The sequence below is a fragment of the Ziziphus jujuba genome, chromosome 11 (genome assembly GCF_031755915.1).
Source record: "Ziziphus jujuba cultivar Dongzao chromosome 11, ASM3175591v1".
NCBI lineage: Eukaryota > Viridiplantae > Streptophyta > Magnoliopsida > Rosales > Rhamnaceae > Ziziphus > Ziziphus jujuba.
In genome coordinates this window covers 27,569,665-27,587,768 of record NC_083389.1, presented here as the reverse complement: position 1 = coordinate 27,587,768, position 18,104 = coordinate 27,569,665, and the positions used below count along the sequence as shown (strand labels likewise).

The window sequence follows — 18,104 nt, the reverse complement described above, 5'->3', positions numbered from 1 at the left end:
ATTGATCCAAATAAATAAATAATACCCATTTTGAAACAATGAGTCAACCAAGGTGGTGGGTAAATGGATCCCGAATTTGGGCCTCAGCCCACTATTAACAAATTTTAAATTTTTAATCAGTATATTAAGCGTGCATGAAAAAGTGTGCTCAGAGGTAACGAAAAAAGAAAATAAAAGAAAAAAAATGGAAAAAAATGGAGCAGATAAAAGAGTGGCGTTCTTGAGCGTTGCTAAAACTAGTCCCAGAAATGGCAAAAACCGCTCTTTGACGCTAATCTTTTACTTTTCGAAGCTTCTTTTAATAATCTGGCAAACTAGGGTTTCTGTTTTGCTTCTGCGTCGTCTTTCCCATGCTTCGCTGAGTTCTTCAATGTAAGTGCTTTTAGTTAGTTTCGGTAATTTGGTTGGCGCCTTGATCTCTTATTATTATTTTTTCTCTGGAAAAAAAAAAATTATATTCTTTTCTTTGCTCTGTTTGTTTCCACCGAAAATTTTTATGGAAAGTTTTGGTTGAAAAGTGTTACACTTCTTCTTTTAGTTCAAAATCAACTAATGGAGGTAAATATGCAGAATGTTTTAAGTATTTACATGAATGCTGTTTTTGTTCCCGATTGGTTGCTTAGAAAGTGAAGGAAAGAAAATAGGGAAGTAGATTTGAAGATTTGAAGTTGTTTTGCTCTTTGCAATTTTTTTGTTTCTAATAAATTGAAAAGCTAAAACCAAGAAAAAGGTAAGTTTCGAAATGATAATTGCTTTTTGATCTATCTTTTTTATTAGAACAGAAAAAAAAAAAAGGAAAAAAAAAGAAAGAAAGAAAACTCAAAACTAAATGTTGTATTAGCTTATTTTCATGTCGAGTTTAGCGCTTTTTGCTCTTCATGGCAGTGGTTTTGAGTTTCTCTTCTAATTGGTGTATGCATATTTGTATGATGCATGCATGTATACTCAATTTAGTTGTTAGGTACCTAATTCTTTTCTAAATCTAAGAAAGTTCTAATCAATCTTACTTAAGTCATCAGAGTTTTAGTGATCAGTATCAATTTGATGTAAAAAAGAGATCCTTAGTAGTTCCTTTCATAGAATTGCTTACTAATTGAAAGGAGGGGCAGTTTTCATAAATGTTGGATTGGCTTGGGATTCAATTTGGTCCATTAATTATCGCTTGACACTCATAAATATTCTTTTAGGTCTCGTTGTTTTTGGATTTTGTTGATCTTCATCCCTTTGTTTTCCGATTTTGGATGATGCATTTAATTTCATAGCGATGGAAAGCTTTGGAGGGTCTGGGTATGATGTTGGTAGCTGTGGTGTAAGGAAGAAAAGGAGTAATGCATCTCGTAGACCCCGCCTTGATTCACATACACTTTTGCAGAGCTACAATTTGCTGCCATCATCCACACAACCTCTCAATAATGGAAGCCATGATAAAAATTATTATAAAAGGGATACTTTTGTTGTTTCTAATGGATTAGGAAGTGAAAACAAGCTGAAAAAGTTGAAACTCAAGGTAGGTGGTGTTACTCATACAATCCACACAAGGTCCGGGGCAGATTTTTCTGGTGGTTGCAGCTCCTCCATCCAAAAATCTTCTAGCTGTGATTATGGCTTCACACCCAATGAGAAGTCACAAATTCAGGTACTTCATGCTGATTCTTCTCGAAATACGCACTTGCTGGTAGGTAGCAATTATGTACCATTTATAAGGAATATATATCTATAATGCTTCCTTCTCGAATACTATGAACTTTTTTCCGTGCTTTGAGTAGTTAAAACTACAATGGAAGAAGATTCTTGGAAAGTCTCTAGTGTAGTGGCTATAAATTAGTTACCCATCCAGTCAAGGCGCTTTCTTTCACTGTTCCCTTGGGTATATTGTTTGGTTTATCTTACTTGGGATATTAGGATATTGAAATTGTGTTCTAACAATATGACTAAATGGTAAACCCGACAAGTCAAAAGTTAATATATGAATATTATTGTTGCAGGATGACACAGATGGCAATTACTCCTTTTCTTTCGATAAGGGGAAACATCTTGGAGTTAAATGGAAAAATATTTCTAAAACCGATTCTAGTTCACAAAAAGAGCATTCTTTGAGGGGAAAGTTTGGAGAAAATTCCAATGAGTCTGTTCGTAAGAGCAAACGGGTTCCTAAAAGACGTATCTTGGATGTTGGATTTGGTGAAGACAATGATGAAGATGACGAAATTCAATATCTTGGGAGACTTGGTGCTTCTAAAGTTGATGGTGATGATGATGGGGAGTATCGAGGAAACCAGAAAGAATGTAGGATTTTAAGAGTTTCACAGAAGCATTTGATGATGGGTGGCTTCTATAATGAGGCTGTGGAAGATTATGGATCATCAAGACTGGGAAAAGATAGCAGAAAGAAATCAAGATCAGAGAAAGTATATGAGGAGGATACAGACTATTTGGAAGAAGAGGAACCATTATCTGATGTGGAACCTGGATCTACAGGAAAGAAGCTTAGAAAGGGATCTCCTTATCCATATGCAGAAAGGCAGAAGGAAACAACTCCTACCACACGTAAACGGGCTCTTCAGTATGGAAGAGATAATTTGGATGGGTATTCTTCAAGTTTTGTAGAACTCTCAGATTGTTCGCTTCCTCCCAAATCTAGAAGTGAGCTTTCTCTTTTGTGGCACTATTCTAGTTATCATTTTGTTGAACTATTCTGTTTTTGTGCATCTTGTTATCTAATTAATTTTGTTTCCTTATTTTTAATGCTGGTTGATTACAGAGAAAAAGGAGAAACTCTCTGAATTGGAACAGCAATTGAAGAAAGCTGAGGCAGCACAAAGACGTAGGATGCAATCAGAAAAGGCAGCTCGTGAAGCTGAGGTTTGCCCACTATGTTATGCATTATATTTTAACCTTTGGTTGATATGTGTAGGAGACCTTCTCACAGTTTGATCTTTAGGCTGAGGCAATCAGAAAAATACTCGGTCAAGATTCCGGAAGGAAGAAAAGGGAAGAAAAAATGAAGAAGCAGAGGGATGAAATTTTACAGGTCCATTAAAAGTTAAAAATACTTTCTATATTATTCTCTGTCAGAGTTCCGAGCATTGTTCTGATGCAGAGTCAACTGTCACTTCGTGCAGGAAAAGAATGCTAATGCCTTAACACTTGCATCAAATACTATCAGATGGGTCAATGGTCCAACTGGATCAGTTGTTATATTCTCTGAGGATATAGGTCTACCCAGTATCTTTAATACGCTTCCCTGCAGGTACATTAATTTACTTCACAGGAGACCAAAATATTTGCAACTATTTTTTTCTAAATTTTGTATATTTTGCTTCATGCACTTGATATATATTATATGCTTTGTGGTTTGACTTTGTTTATGCCATGGTGGTTTTTTTCAGCTATCCTCCTCCACGTGAAAAATGTGCAGCTCCGAATTGCAAAAATGCATACAAGTATCGGGATTCTAAATCAAAGCTTCCCCTCTGCAGTCTGCACTGTTACAAGGCAATTCATGAAAAGATGCAGCCATTGGTTGCCTGCTAATTTCTTTCGATTCTTCATCGATTATTTTCAAACAATATTTGCTTGTAGAACTATTATCTGGCAAAGAATTGATTGGTTTGGTCTAACAGACATTTGTGCTCATCATGTTGAAATATGGTTCCTGAAACCAGCCATTTTGAATAGGCCACCACCAAATTGTGTATGGAAGGGGAAGGTCGTTTGTGCATACAAGATTTCAGATTTGAGGGTGCTTACTGTTTCTTTAATTTTGTTTTGCTCTTATTATAATTTTGGACCATTTCATTTAAATTCTTTATTTTAACTTTGAATGGTAATAGATTTGCTTGCTTTATTGAGACCATAAATAGAAACATATGCATATCAAGATTTATTAATTACTAACAACGGGTACATTCAGATTCACCAAAAACAACGGGTACATTAAGATGCTAGTTTGGAAATATAATACAGATTCTTCCAATTCAAATAAAAAACTTTAGTTATCTACGCGATTTGCATGCAACCTTCACTTCAAGCCAGCCATAGCTCCTATCAAAATCTACGAACCGTCCATAAAAACAGCACCGGGCCCACTAGATTTCATAAACTTCTTCAACAAAAGAACCAAAATTGCAAGGGTAAGTCCCACAGCAGCCCATGTGAACAAGCGATCGTCAGCAGGTTTTTGAACCCTCGTTTGCAGCATCTGATTGCTGGTGCTCGTTGGAGGAACCTCCCTTACTGCCCTCACACTCACACGGCCGGGGTTAGGATTCACGGGGGCTTCCAGCACTCGTTCAACAATAACGTCTCCTGCTGGTGGATTGGGGAGACTTTCTGAAGCTGGTGCTGCCCCATCATCTACGGAGCTTTTTTGAGCTTCATCCTCACTCTTTGGTGAGTTTTCCTCTAGAGCCTGTGAGGGGCTGGATTGAGGTACAGGGGGTGCCTTGCTGAGCATATATTCATGAATCTGGAATATTGATTTTTCATTAGCACGGTAAATGTAAGAAACAATTTTCATGGAGAAGAGAAATCGAGCAAAATAGTACCTCGTCAATTAACTTTTGACGTTCGGGAGTTCCAAATTTTGGGGGTGTTTCACGAGATTTAATGGCCAATGCACGCCTTTCTTCCTTTTTGTAGTCTAGCGAACCCAATGCACCATTTGGATTGGTAGGCATGAATGCAATAAGTGCAACCAAAGCAGTTCGCACTGCCACCACCAACAACATATTAGCAGAGACACGGGGAGGATATTTCCAAGTTAAAGGTCTAAAAATCCATCTTAAAGTTTGATCACCATGAATGTTTTGCCACTAAAATTCCTGAACTTGGTTTTCTTATCTTCCCATATAAACTTAATGCCACTCTCGTTCCACTCTGGCCATCAATTACTAATCCACATAATTTATGCAAACAAATGTATAAAACATACAATACTTAATGCTCAGTATCTTCCTCCGATATAAATAATTATTAAAATGTAAATGAAGGAAAAATATGAAAACAAAAGGAAAAGTACCAAGACAAAGACAAATTAACTAAAAGTAAGGCACCAAGCATTCGGACAAAGATGTTCAAATGTATTAATATTCTTACGAAGCAGGCGGTCGAGTTTCAGCTCCAAGGTAGGTCAACCATAATCTATTAGTCATACATTAAATATGTGCTCAAGCCATAACCAGCCGCTAATGAATCTGAGAACTATATTCAAAAGAGGAACAAGAATGAGAGTTTACCACTCCATGATGGCTGCCAGTGCTCAGGATGATGATTTGATATGCTCAAGCAAATCTTGGTTTGGGTTTCAAAACGACCATTTGGCTGAAAGAAAACTATAACTTCTTAGCAAATCATAAACAAACTAACTAGCCCAACTTCGGAACCCACAACATGGAATATAAACCTTAAAAGGTGTTATGCAAATAATATAAAAGAAAACGATGAGACAACAAAATTCTACCGTCAACAACATGAAAGAAGGAGGCTTGAATGGATATTCTGCAGGCAACTGTATGCGACCATGGTAAATACCGCCCTCAAATTCAGAATCACGAGGGCCCCTGATTGCAAATTGCCATTCGAATATATTCTCCTGGATATAGAAATACACGAGAGCAAATAAATTCCAACAAAAAGATTAAAATTAACCTGAATTTGAAAAAAGAAAACAAATAGAAACAGTTCCTAAATCATTCACATGTGCCAAGAGAAGCATTCTAAACAATCTAACAAAAGTCAGAAAACTGAATTACAGGAATTTTTTACCATTGACGCTAGCCCCCTCTTCACTTCCAATTTCCTCTATTTCAATTCCATATAAATTTTCTGACATATGATTATTGCAAATTTCTTTCACCCACTGTTTTACCCCCAAATTATTTTCGGTTCCAACCCGATTTGGGAGCCAATCAAAGGCAGACCATATAATAAGAGAAATATAATCCGCTATTAACATCTAAATAGCATTTTTGTGCAATATGATCGCCCAAAAAGCCTCTACTTTTTGATGACATGAAAATCTCATTGCAGAAATATAATTTGCAAACCTCTGCTAAAGAAGCTTAACTAAAATATAAGCATAAAACCATAAAAATTTAAACTCTTTTTTTTTTTTTTTTTTTGGGGGCCTTTTAAGGAATAGAATGAAACTCAATTGAAATCAAAAATACGATTTGGTATTGGGTAACGACAGTGATCCTCACGCGAAAATCAAAATCAAAATCAAAATTTGACCGACGGAATTGAAAATCGCGAAAAAAAATAATAATAAATAGCGGATCTTCAACAAAATCAATTAAGACCAAACGAAACCTCGAGAGGCAGGCTCATGAAATCGTCAGAAGGATTGGACTGCATTTCTTTGACCTCCTGCAGAATCCTCTTCACCGCCGGGTTTTTCAGGTTGTACTTGTCATCCGCCATGGCTCTTCCGATTTGATCTGACCAGATTCGCAACCCCCGACCCGCCGAACCGTATATATATATATACGTACGTCTATACGTACACAGATAGATACAAAACCAAAAGAAAGATAGAATTGGAAATTTGATTTTAGTTTTTGATTTTTAAAAGAGAGAGATGTAGAGAGAGAGAGAGAGAGAGAGGGGAAGCTACAGCCTACAGACCGAAAGTCGACGACGTTGCCTCTGATCATGACACGTCATGTGATGCATGTTTGCTTATGTGGCCATTTTTTATTGGACACTCTATTATAGATGGTGCTTTGGTGGCTGTGTCCTTACTGGATCATGTTCCTTCCTTTTTTAACGGTTGTTAGGTCGGTTGGTATTTATGGCCCACAGCCTAACAATTATTGGGTCAAAGTTAAAAATTTTGGTCCACTTAGTTACTATTGGGCTAATCTGTTTATTATGCCCCTTTGATTAAAGCCTATTAGGCCTGTTGCCCTCAAAACTTCCAAGATTTTTCTTTTAAAGGGTAATAAAATAGTACGGCCACAACATGAGTTCCAACTTCCAAGATAGCTTCTACGCCGTTACTTTTCATACACAAAATACAAAATATCTTCTCCTAGTTTATTGTCTCCTCTATTATTATTTTTATTTTCATTGTATAAATCAGCTTCTTTTTTTTTGGCCTTTATTTTTTTTGTTTTTCGTTATTGGCTTTCTTTCCTAGGAGACATCCATGAAAAAAAAAAAAAGAAAAAAAGTTGTTTTTATCAATTTACTTCAATATGGGCATAGAAAATTATGTTTGAACACCAAACTTTGTCTAGATTCTCATATTATAATAAGATTTTATGCAACTATCTATAGCAAAAGCATTTTGGTTGATAACATTAGCAAATAAATTATTAGAACCCAACAAAACAGGCCATCTTGATAACATCAGCAAACAACATTTCTTGGATATAAATTACTGTCAAATATATGATTCAGTATTATGATTGGGAAAATGGTTATCATAGATGATAATGCTTCCGAATAAGAAATTATTATCTTTCTTGTTCTTGTATCTTTGGCATTACTCGATATATAGAACTTGGTGATGCTTGTGTCTTAGTATGAGAGCCCAGAAATTGATCATTTTTGCATTTTGTCAAATGGAGGATTCTATGTTCTATTTGGCGGACTTGAGCTTTGGTGTAGTTCAGGAAAAATTTGTCTCTGCTGACAGTTATTTGGATGGTATGAAAAATGTTCGGTCATATGGAGGAGAAGATTGGGATTACTCTGGAAATACTGATTCCCATTTCCCTGAGCATTTTTTCTATAATGATGACTCTGTAATGGAAGGTTGTGTTTTTTCCAAGTTTGAACTCCAAGAAGATAAAAAAGTTTCAAGCTCAGAATATGGGCTACTTGATGATGTTCAGTTTGATGTAGTTTCTCCACCACTTCATAGATGTATAGAGGAGATTTCAAAGCTTGATGAAATCCAAAATCCGATTCCAAAAGTTGAAGCTGCAAAGAAAGAAAAAGGAAAACCTTTTCCTTTGGCTGGACTTGAGCTGTTGAACAATTACGGAAGTGGGTTTAAAAGATTGAACGGAGAGAGAATCGTTGAGCCAAGCAACAACGAAATAGCGTGCGCGAAGGATGATGAAGGAAGGGAATTATCAACTGAAGAAATCGTAAGGATTGCAGGCACAAGGTTCATCCAATCCTCTTCACAGGAAGTTGATGTTGCCTCCATGGTTAACCATCCTTTCGAATCGTCCTTCTCTGGCCTTTCTGATGAAGATATCAAAGATGTGGAGCTTGTGGAATTGCTTCTTGCTGCTGCTGAGAAAGTTGACTATCAACAGTTTGAGCGGGCGGGCAAGTTACTCAATCAGTGTGATTCCTTGTCTAACAATACAGGTAATCCAGTTCAAAGAGTAATTTACTATTTTTCTGAAGCTCTCAGGCAAAAAATTGATAGAGAAACAGGAAGAATCACATCAAAAGGTATTGAAGAGAAAATACCATTTGATATTGAAGAAGCAATGATGAATATGAGCACCACAAAACTTGCATACCACATGAGGCTTCCATTCTCTCAAGTGGTACAATTTGCAGGAACTCAAGCCATTATAGAAAATGTTGGTGAAGCAAGAAAAATTCATGTGATTGATTTTGGTATCAGAAATGGCGTGCACTGGACTGCCTTAATGCAGGCCCTTGCATCGCGCAGTGAATACCCCCTTGAGCGTCTCAAGATTACTGCTGTAGTAACCAAGTCAAAACATTTGATTGAGAATACAGGACAGACGTTAGTGAGTTTTGCTCAGACCATGAACATACCCTTTTCTTTCAAGATAGTTCTGGTGTCAGATATGGTGGATCTTAAAGAAGATCTTTTTGAATTGGATGCTGCAGAAGCATTGGCTGTGCATTCGAAGTTTTCATTATGGGGCATGATTTCTCAGCCTAATCAACTTGAGTCTGTGATGAGAGTGATCAGAAACTTAAAACCATGTGTGGTTGTAGTTGCTGAAGTTGAGTCAAATCACAACTCGCCTGTGTTTGTGAAGCGTTTCATTGAAGGTCTTTTCTTCTATGGTGCAAATTTCGACTGCTTCGATGCTTTTATGAAACGGGATGATCCAAACAGAATGATTATTGAATCAAAGCTCTTTGGTTATGGAATCAGAAACATGGTGGCAACTGAAGGAGAGGAAAGGAAGACACGACATGTGAAGATTGATGTGTGGAGGGCATTTTTCTCGAGGTTTGGATTGGAGGAGGAAGAACTTAGCTCATCGTCATTGTATCAAGCAAATCTGGTGGTTAAGAATTTTCCTCATGGGAATTCTTGCACACTTGATAAGAATGGAAAATCCCTGTTAATTGGGTGGAAGGGTACACCACTTCAATCTCTTTCTGTCTGGAAATTCCTTTCATAGTGATATAAAGGAATCAATCTTCAGAGCCGCCTTCATTTTTAATAGGTTCAGCTTTCGGTTATCTTACACTACTCCATTATTAATACATATTAGATGTGTATCTCTGGTTTAGTATTATGGTTAGGAACTTTGCATGTGATAAATAGTATAATTTTCTTGTGAAACAAACTTTGTTTCCAAATCCCATTTTACATTCCCTTTTCTCGAGCTAGTGAGCTTATTATTCTTCAAGACAATGGTTATGCAGCGTCTGCAATATGGCTAGTGAATTTGCTATAGGATTTGACATAATGTTTGATCATAACAAACTAAGTGTACCTGTTATCAAGTTTGCGCCTTTGATATTTTTTACAATTCCTATGGGATTTGGCCATAATGTTTGTTTGATCATAACAAACACATTAAAAGTGTACATAATCTGTCTCATATTATCAAGTGTGTGCCTTTGATATTTTTTCAATTTTTTCATAGAGATAAACCAGTTGTCTATTTGCTAAGAACTTCAAGAAAGTGAAAGTAGACTAGCGAAGCAAAGGATGTAGAGAAAGAGAACAAGGAAAGTGGGAAAAAAAAAAAATCAAGGAGACAAGCGGGGAGAGAATGCAGAGAGAAGGTAAGGAGAGGGAAGTAGAGAGCAGGAAAGATTGGAAGGTTGGTAGTGAGGAAGTGAAGAGGATAAGAAGGACAGAGACAGAAGAGAATGTTGGGGAGGCAGGGGGAGTAGAGAGCGAAATGGGGAATATGATAGGTTTGAGAGATTATTAGGTTGGGAGGTTTTGAATTTTTTTTTTTCTTTTTTTTCTTTTAACAAATCATGCAATATCTTTAATATGTATTGGAAAATAAATAATAGTTTTATTTCCATTTTATTTCAGATTCAAACTGATTCTCTTTTCATTTCACTGTCAACAAAAAGTTCAAGGTACCTTGAATGGTTTAACATAAATTACGACACCTAACTTGAACCGAAAATCAAATTCTTTCTCAAAATTAGTATAGAAATTCACTTTTTTCCACATACAAAACAAAATCAGAAGTAGAAAAAAGAAAAACAGCAAAATGCTGAATCAACGAAGCTAAGCTAGCTCTTTACTCGAAGTTATGGAGCAAATTTAGTTTGCTTTATTATTATTATTCTCCACAAGAATTGCTACATGCAATGCTTGGGTACAAACAGAGGCGAAATAGTTGAGTCAAAACGAGGACAATCATTAAAGGTTATTAAAGTTAGCAAATATTAATTACTAGTAATCAATTATTAATCCGGCTCAGTTGCCTCATTTTCTTTTATTTTCACTTTTGATCGTATAAGGCTTACAATATTTGTGTATTTTAATTTATCAGTTACTTGAAGAAATATTGGAGATTGGATGAATATATATTGTGGTTAAATATATCAACTGATTGGATAAATATGAAAGGTACATTTTTATGTTATCCTGTCCTTAATTAATGACCATAATTTAATGTAAGATGCCAACATTTAGTCACGAACTTTCAACTGAGTTGTGAGTCGTTTAATTAATTCATATTCAAATTTAAACAATATCGTAGTAAATAGAATTGAAAGTAGAGGGTTTTGGGCATCTATAAAGTAGAGGGCTCACAAAAAAATTATTCAAATGAGCTTTGACGAAATGGCTATCATATATAATCACCCCCGCGCCCGCCCCCCCCCTCAAAAAAAAAAAAAAAATGGGCTATCATTTACATCTTACAAAAAAAAATAATATATATATATATATATAGATGGCCGTTATATACTTGAAAAAATTTGGAGCTACAAGTCCAAGAATAATGATGTTGACTTTGATGAAAACCAAATCCTACAAAGTTGGATCTTCAACACCCACTAAACTACCATAAGAAGGCATTATTGACCCCCAAAAAAAAAAAAAAAAAAAAGAAGCGTATTTTGAAGGAGGGATAGAATCATTTTAGTTTTTGAAACAGACTTAAGCAAAGCAAGCTAGTATATTTTGCAATGTTGGTAAACTTCTAGCATTGTTAATAAAACTAGTAATGGAGGAGCCAACAAGGTAAAACATCCAACCAAATCTCACTAAAGAGTCAATTAGTGTAGAGGAAGAAACAATGCATGGTAGAAACAAAAATTAACCAAAACCTTTCGAGACTTCTACAAGTATAGTACGGCGGCTTCAAGATAGATCTTTCCTATTTTTTACATTACGGCAATATATATATATATATATATTCATCGATCAATGAGTTAGCATAGTATGTTCTTTTAGATTTTTGTTCCATTCTTGAGCGGCTGAACTTTTTAGGAAACATCAATTGGAAACTTCTTCAAAAACAAATTCAATATTCTTTGAAGTTAGAACCATGTAAACATCGTTTAATTTCAAATCTTGTTTGAATCCCGAAAGAGACAACATAATTCCATGCGAGGGTGTATACACCCGGTGACTGAAGTTTTTCTTTTTTATTATTTGAGCCTTACATCCAAACGGTCTTCACATAAATTATTTCTTTGTCAAGTTGCAGGCCTTCTAGATAGCATCAACACATCAATTTCAATGTTAATGTCGATTGAGACTTTGTCAACTATATACACTATAGTAAGAGGCAAGTAGTTGTCTTGGATAAATACATCTTCTTTATATATTCCTAACATTGATTTATGTAAAAGCTAGAAAACTTTGCATGCTTAATCTGAGAACACAAACAAAGAGTTTCCGTTTTGGTGGAATGGAGGATATTGTGTTCTCTTTTGAGCAGTTCAGCTATGATGGAGCTCAAGATAAGCTTGGTTCCACTGATAAAGGTTTTGAGAAAACAAAGAAAACATAAATATTGGGAAACAATTTTTGCTTAATGGCTCAGAAGATTAGCAGGAATCAGTAGGCAATAGTTCCCTCAATTCTGATTATGCCTCTTATGGAGATGACTGTTTACAAGACGGTTTCCCTTTCTCCAAGCATCAACTGCAACAACAAAAACAACAATCAATTTCAGATTGTGGTCTACTAGATGATCTTCATTTCGATGCTGCTTTCTCATCACCGATTCAGACATATATAGAGGAGATTGCAATGTTTGGCAAATTCCCTGTAATTCCAAATGTTGAAGCCAAGAAGGAAAAAAAAAAAAAAATAACATTTTCTTTAGCTGCTCTTGAGGTCTTAAGAAACTACAGTAGCGACATTAAACGATTGAATGCAGAAAGGATTGTTGAGCCAAACAATGATGCTGCAGCATGCATTGAGATGGAAAACCAGGGATTGTCGACCGAAGAAATCATAAGGATAGCTGGAGCAAGGATCATTCAATACACTTCCCAAGCAGCTGAAGTTCCTTCAATGCCTAGCCATCCGTTTGAATTGTCCTTCTTAGGCCTTTCTCATGAAGAGATCAACGATGTGGAGCTTGTTGAACTTCTTCTTGCTTCTGATGAGAAAGTTGGCTGTCAACAGTTCGAACACGCTAGCAAGTTGCTCAACCAATGTCAACGCTTGTCTTCCAACACAGGGAATCCAGTTCAAAGATAAGTTAACTACTTTTCTGAAGCTCTCCGGGAAAGGATTGATCGAGAAACAGGAAGATTCGCATTGAACGGCTTGGGAGATAAAGTTGCATTTGATATTGATGAGGCAATGATGACTTTGAACCCCACCAACCTTGCATTTCTCAGAGGGATTCCATTTTGTCAATTAGCACAGTTTTCAGGAACCCAAGCCATTTTAGAGAATGTTTCTGAAGCAAAGAAGATTCACATAATTGATCTTGGAATCAAGAATGGCATGCAATGGATAGTCTTAATGCAGGCTTTAACATCTCGAAAAGAATGTCCCCTCGAGCTTCTCAAGATAAGTGCTGTCGGAACTACTTGTAAGCATTTAAATGAGGATATAGGTAAGAGGCTGCTGAGCTTTGCGCAGATCTTAAATTTACCCTTCTCCTTCAAAATAGTTATGGTAACAAACATGGTATACCTCAAAGAAGATCTTTTTGAGCTTGATGTTGATGAAACATGATGTGATTTCGCCCGAGCCTGCTCAACCAACAACCCGTTGGGGTACTGACCCGACAAGGATAAAGACTGGGCCAATCACAAGAGCTCAAATTAAGAGATTTAGGGACAACTTGGGAGCATTTATACAAGGGATAATCAATTCTCAACAGAGCTTGTCTATACTAGAAAATACAAAACCTATTCTAAGCATCCAAATGGTGGAAGCCGATACAGATCCGGGTAGTGATTTTGGTGCAAATATGGACACCGAGCAGCATAAAATGATTCCAAATCTTTATGGATTCAATACATATGTCTAAGAGGGAATCAAGTCAAGCTAGCTTCAAAGGCATTCAAAAAGGGGTTGTACGGGCAGCTTCAAATTTGGTCTGTTTTTACTGTATTTTGTGCTGGCTTTACTGTATTTTGCTGAGTTGGCTTTTTCTCTTTCTTCCAAGCAAGGGAAATGTGTGGGACTTCATGGTCAGCTTATTTGGCATCCTACAAAGCATATTGAAGTTGATTTGGAGCTCAAATTGGTCAAAAAATGATCAAAGTCAACTGAGTCAAAAATCTAGTATTTTAGTTTTCTAATTTGATTCTACTTTTTGTTTTAGGAAATTACCATTATTTTTTGGTTTTTATTTATTTATTTGCTGGAAAAATAAGTTTAGGAAAGTTCTTATTTTATTATTTTCATTGTAAATTAATTACTTCCTAATCCAAAATAAAAGAATTAATTAACTAGAATTTAGATTTAGGAAAGTAGGAAATTCGGCCACTTTAGGAAAGGTTATCGCATGGCCAGGTTTCCTTATGTCTTCTAGGGTTTATTGTGTGGTTTTTTTTAGCCTATTTAAAGGCTTGTTTTATCAATAATAATCAGTACATTATTCATATAGAAAATTAATTGTGAAAGTAAATTCTCTTTATTCTCTTTGAACACCTAAAACACTATTAGTGAATGAATGTTTTAGTTTGACTTATCAATAGGACATCCATCACCTATTTTGGCATTTTCATCATATACCAAAGTTTCTAACCATAGGGTGGTTAGGGGTTGAGGTGACCATTAGAACTTGAACATAATTAGATCCGGGTAATATAATACGGGTTTAGGAGCAGGTCATCCTAGGTTCGTATTAAAACAGTAGTTGTCTACTCTAAATATACATTGAGTGTATGCTTCCGCAGCCAAATACACTAGAGTCTTTAATGAAAATGATAAGAAACATAAAACCTTATGTCATGATAGTTGCTGAAGTTGAAGGAAATCACAACTCACCAGCCTTTGTAAACCGTTTCACTGAAGCTTTTTTCTTCTTCGATGCATACTTTGATTGCCTCGAAGCTTTTCTAAAATGGGATGATCCAAACCGAATGATTACTGAATCACTCTACTTTGGTCGGGCAATTAGTAATATTGTGGCTACTGAAGGAGAGGAAAGGAAGACTCAGCATGTGAAGATCAATGTTTGGAGGGCTTTTTTCGCTAGGTTTGAATTACAGGAGGCTGAGTTTAGCACAGTATCCTTATACCAAGCAAAGCTTTTGGTTAACAGATATTCATGTGGGAGTTCTTGAACACTTGATATGAATGGAAAATGCCTGCTGGTTGGATGGAAAGGAACACCACTTCAGTCTGTTTTTGTTTTGAAATTCCTTACCTAATAATTTATAGAAAGGAGTCAGACAGTGGATTATATTTACTTACTCTTATTTATTGTTAGGTTCAGCTCCTGTTTGTGTAAAATCAGTTACCAATATATTTAAGTTTATTGCACTTATGGTTTAGAAATATGATTCAGTTTCATGAGTAGAAATAAAAGTCTAAATTCCAATTGACATTCTCATTGGTATCCTTGTGGTTTCAAGCTTATTCAACTAAGCAGTGGTAAATGTATATGTGATATCTAATCACATTTCACATTTGTATCCACCATATTCCCAAACCCCTCCTTTTTGATTTCTTTTGCTTTATATGTAACATGGTTGAAAATTTAAGCTGTCTCAGAATATTAAAGATAGGATATTCTTTCATTGGTGGTCCATCTGAAACTCCATCTTTATATATAAAGATATGGCAAAACAAACAAATTGCTTTCTTACCAAATGAGAAGGATAATTTGCCTTATTTTTTCTGCGCATATATATATATATATATATATGTATATATAGGTTTCCATCTGGAAAAAACCAAGCTATTAAAAGAGGACTCTGTGTTAACCACAGAGACTTCATATGATGATATGAAAATCTAGTGGAGATGTAAAACTAAAACCACAAACACGTTTCAAGCCTTGACAAATCTGCAATGTGGATTTCCTGCAAACCCACTGTGCTTTTATAAAAACTTTCATCAGAAACATTTCACAAACTAATGCATCATGTTTTACTATTGAAGTAAGAAAGACATGATCAAGAGCAATAAATAGAAGCAGAGAAATGTCTGCAGTAAGTAACAGAGAAAATCTAACAATAATACTGAAAAACATGATCACTCTTTTATTAGCATGATAATAAAGGATTTACAGGTGTTGAAGATCATAATTCTTTTATTTAGCATCAGATTTAACATTAGAATTAAAAGAGAACTCCAATGGTCCTGTAAAGATAATCGGTCCATATCATTACACCTGCTCATCAATGGACAATTCTTCAATCATGTTACCATGTTTCAGTGGATTGAAGCCTTGGATTTCAGAGCATTTTGTAGGCAATATGGTAGAGCAATGCCCTGGGTTCAGTGAAGGGATAGGCATAAAAGTTTTTCTTGCTATAATGATTGAGTTTATAACCTCATCCGAGGGATGAAAAACTGAGAGAACCTCAAAGCCTTGAAGATCACCAGGTTCAACAACAGGGTAGAGGAACACTCTAGCACCATGTGCACTCCTTACCAAAAGAATAGCCCCGGGTGCCATATTCTTAGCCAAGTGATCTATAACATGATCCTTTTCCTCCTTGTTCATGCCCACTAAAGCAGCCAAGAAAACAACCTCAAAATCCTGCAACTCATTTGAGACTTTCGTAATATCTTCAGTGTGGAAAAACATTCTTTTGGACAAGTCAGGATCTGATAAGACCAAGTTTAAGGCTTTGGCATTTGCCATTTGGTCAATGTCATAGTTATGAAAGATTGTAGTCTTCAGATAATTAGAGGCCAATATAATCGAGGAAAGAGGAAGAGGACCAGAACCCACAAAGGCAACTTTGTTAGGGACCTGATTGCAATTCTCAGAGAGAATGTTGAACTCTAAATGACTAAGTTTGAGATAATTAGAATGGTAAGGGAAAAGACTAATATGGCTAAGGGGATTCTCACAGGATCCTATGAGAGTAGAATAATGGCTTTCTAGGAGTCCCTCAGCTTTCCCACAAAGTTGAATTAGTTTGCTTCTGATTTCACCTACTCTTTTGGACAGTTTGGAGGTATCAATGGGACAAGGAGGGATACAAAGAAGAACAAGCTGAGTGAAAAGGGTGTTGACTTGGTTAGATGGACTAAGATCTTCTAAACTTGAAATCTTTTCATAGATTTCACAAACTTTCCCTACTAACAGCTCTTGTTTATTGTCCATGCTCAAGAGTGTAAAAGACTAGCCCCAAACAAAGCCCAATATCTTCCTTAATACATGAAGAAAACCCAAAACTGCAAATTATATATATACTTGAGCTTCACGCTTTGAGTGTCCAACTCCATTGCAGCGATGGCCATCCATAGTATGACACGTTATAACACTTGCCAAGCATTATCTTATTCAAACAGGACATATTCATAGGATGACAGAAGCAGCAGACAATCCTCAAACAATTTACCGGTGTAACATTATTGTCGTTTATTTCTAATATGTGACCAATCATTATATGAACAAAATTTAAGAGTTTGTTTGAAAGGAGCCAAGAAAAAAGTTCTTTTGGTTTTAAAAATAAACAATTTGTTAACACCCAAATGGAAAATATATAAAAATCAATCACTGAATAGTTAACATAGATATATTAAATGGGGGAGCTCATAGCAAAAGTTGGAGTAGTAAAGAGTGAGAAGCAGCCGCGTAAAGCCATGTTCTTAGTCAGCAAGCACTTGAATTGAGTCATGACCACCATGAAAGAATGTCTGTTTGTGAAGCACCTTTTTCATCTTAATCTGATCTTTTTTTCTTTTGTGGCGCTAATCATTATGACCATTACTTAACCATATCATCAATTTTGTCTAGTTGATCTTGCACCACTTAAAACTTTATATGCGATCTTTCTCTTGAACACCAGCCACCAGCAAAGAAACAAAAATCCCATGAGTTTATAATGTCGACATTTTCATGGAAGCCTAAGTATCTACGATGGCCTAGAACCCGCTCATTTCTAGTGGACTACTGCTCTATGTACACTTACTTTTGATTTTCTCTCTTTATCTTTTCGTTTTCCCATTATTATAATCTTAGTGCATGCAAATTAGAACGCGCCTTTATGATATGGTCTTGGTTTTCTAGACCTGTTCAGGTTAAGACCCTTTACTTTTTCATATTTAACAAGCTGTCGTCTCTAAAGTTTTTGCCAAATTTTGCAAAAGAGCAATAGAAACGACTCGTCGTTTATACACATCTTTCACCGCTTCAGGCATCGTGGGCCATTTCCATGTGGAATCATTGAGGTTGGAGTGTGGACGCACCGCGCCGTCGCAAGCCCACACGTGGCCCTTTACTCGACGCGTGTGGAGTGCCTAAGGTCCATGGCTCCACGTGTCCAATGGGCCTAAGAAACTAAAAATCTTCTGG

General features: G+C 36.1%; 4 protein-coding genes and 1 pseudogene across 5 annotated transcripts; 3 read left to right on the top strand and 2 right to left on the bottom strand.

Annotated features, from left to right (window-relative positions):
- Positions 1-148: 148 nt before the first annotated feature.
- LOC107419009 (uncharacterized) lies at positions 149-3,761 on the top strand. 2 transcript variants are annotated; one of them, XM_016027723.4, is made up of 7 exons: positions 149-372; positions 1,263-1,636; positions 1,986-2,643; positions 2,762-2,862; positions 2,942-3,031; positions 3,123-3,250; positions 3,390-3,761. In XM_016027723.4, exons 2-7 carry the CDS (start codon positions 1,265-1,267, stop codon positions 3,532-3,534), a joined length of 1,494 nt encoding a protein of 497 aa, XP_015883209.3. In that variant the 5' UTR covers positions 149-372; positions 1,263-1,264; the 3' UTR covers positions 3,535-3,761. The 2 variants fall into 2 exon arrangements, with proteins under 2 accessions (XP_015883209.3, XP_015883208.3); XM_016027722.4 differs by having other exon boundaries at positions 1,188-1,636.
- Positions 3,762-3,860: 99 nt separating this feature from the next.
- Positions 3,861-6,570, bottom strand: LOC107419010 (ubiquitin-conjugating enzyme E2 32). The gene is made up of 5 exons (XM_016027724.4): positions 6,313-6,570; positions 5,462-5,593; positions 5,238-5,322; positions 4,548-4,711; positions 3,861-4,468 (listed from the first exon to the last, which is right to left on the bottom strand). The coding sequence occupies exons 1-5, from the start codon at positions 6,421-6,423 to the stop codon at positions 4,055-4,057; spliced, it is 906 nt and encodes a 301-aa protein (XP_015883210.1). The 5' UTR covers positions 6,424-6,570; the 3' UTR covers positions 3,861-4,054.
- A 457-nt stretch (positions 6,571-7,027) lies between these two features.
- LOC107418983 (DELLA protein RGL1) lies at positions 7,028-9,975 on the top strand. The gene has a single exon (XM_016027692.4). The coding sequence runs from the start codon at positions 7,530-7,532 to the stop codon at positions 9,351-9,353; it is 1,824 nt and encodes a 607-aa protein (XP_015883178.1). The 5' UTR covers positions 7,028-7,529; the 3' UTR covers positions 9,354-9,975.
- On the top strand, positions 9,954-15,000 carry LOC107418950 (DELLA protein RGL1-like; annotated as a pseudogene).
- Positions 15,001-15,811: 811 nt separating this feature from the next.
- LOC107418990 (nicotianamine synthase) lies at positions 15,812-17,982 on the bottom strand. Its single transcript, XM_016027699.4, has one exon. The coding sequence runs from the start codon at positions 16,908-16,910 to the stop codon at positions 15,960-15,962; it is 951 nt and encodes a 316-aa protein (XP_015883185.3). The 5' UTR covers positions 16,911-17,982; the 3' UTR covers positions 15,812-15,959.
- Between the last annotated feature and the right edge of the window lie 122 nt (positions 17,983-18,104).

Coding starts and splice junctions, on each gene's coding strand:
- LOC107419009 (XM_016027723.4), top strand. CDS start 1,265: ATGGAAAGCTTTGGAGGGTCTGGGTATGATGTTGGTAGCTGTGGTGTA. Junction 2,644..2,761: donor GCTTCCTCCCAAATCTAGAA/GTGAGCTTTCTC, acceptor GGTTGATTACAG/AGAAAAAGGAGAAACTCTCT. Junction 3,251..3,389: donor TTTAATACGCTTCCCTGCAG/GTACATTAATTT, acceptor GGTTTTTTTCAG/CTATCCTCCTCCACGTGAAA.
- LOC107419010 (XM_016027724.4), bottom strand. CDS start 6,423: ATGGCGGATGACAAGTACAACCTGAAAAACCCGGCGGTGAAGAGGATT. Junction 5,323..5,461: donor CTTCTTTCATGTTGTTGACG/GTAGAATTTTGT, acceptor GTTTTCTTTCAG/CCAAATGGTCGTTTTGAAAC. Junction 4,469..4,547: donor GTCAAAAGTTAATTGACGAG/GTACTATTTTGC, acceptor TCAATATTCCAG/ATTCATGAATATATGCTCAG.
- LOC107418983 (XM_016027692.4), top strand. CDS start 7,530: ATGAGAGCCCAGAAATTGATCATTTTTGCATTTTGTCAAATGGAGGAT.
- LOC107418990 (XM_016027699.4), bottom strand. CDS start 16,910: ATGGACAATAAACAAGAGCTGTTAGTAGGGAAAGTTTGTGAAATCTAT.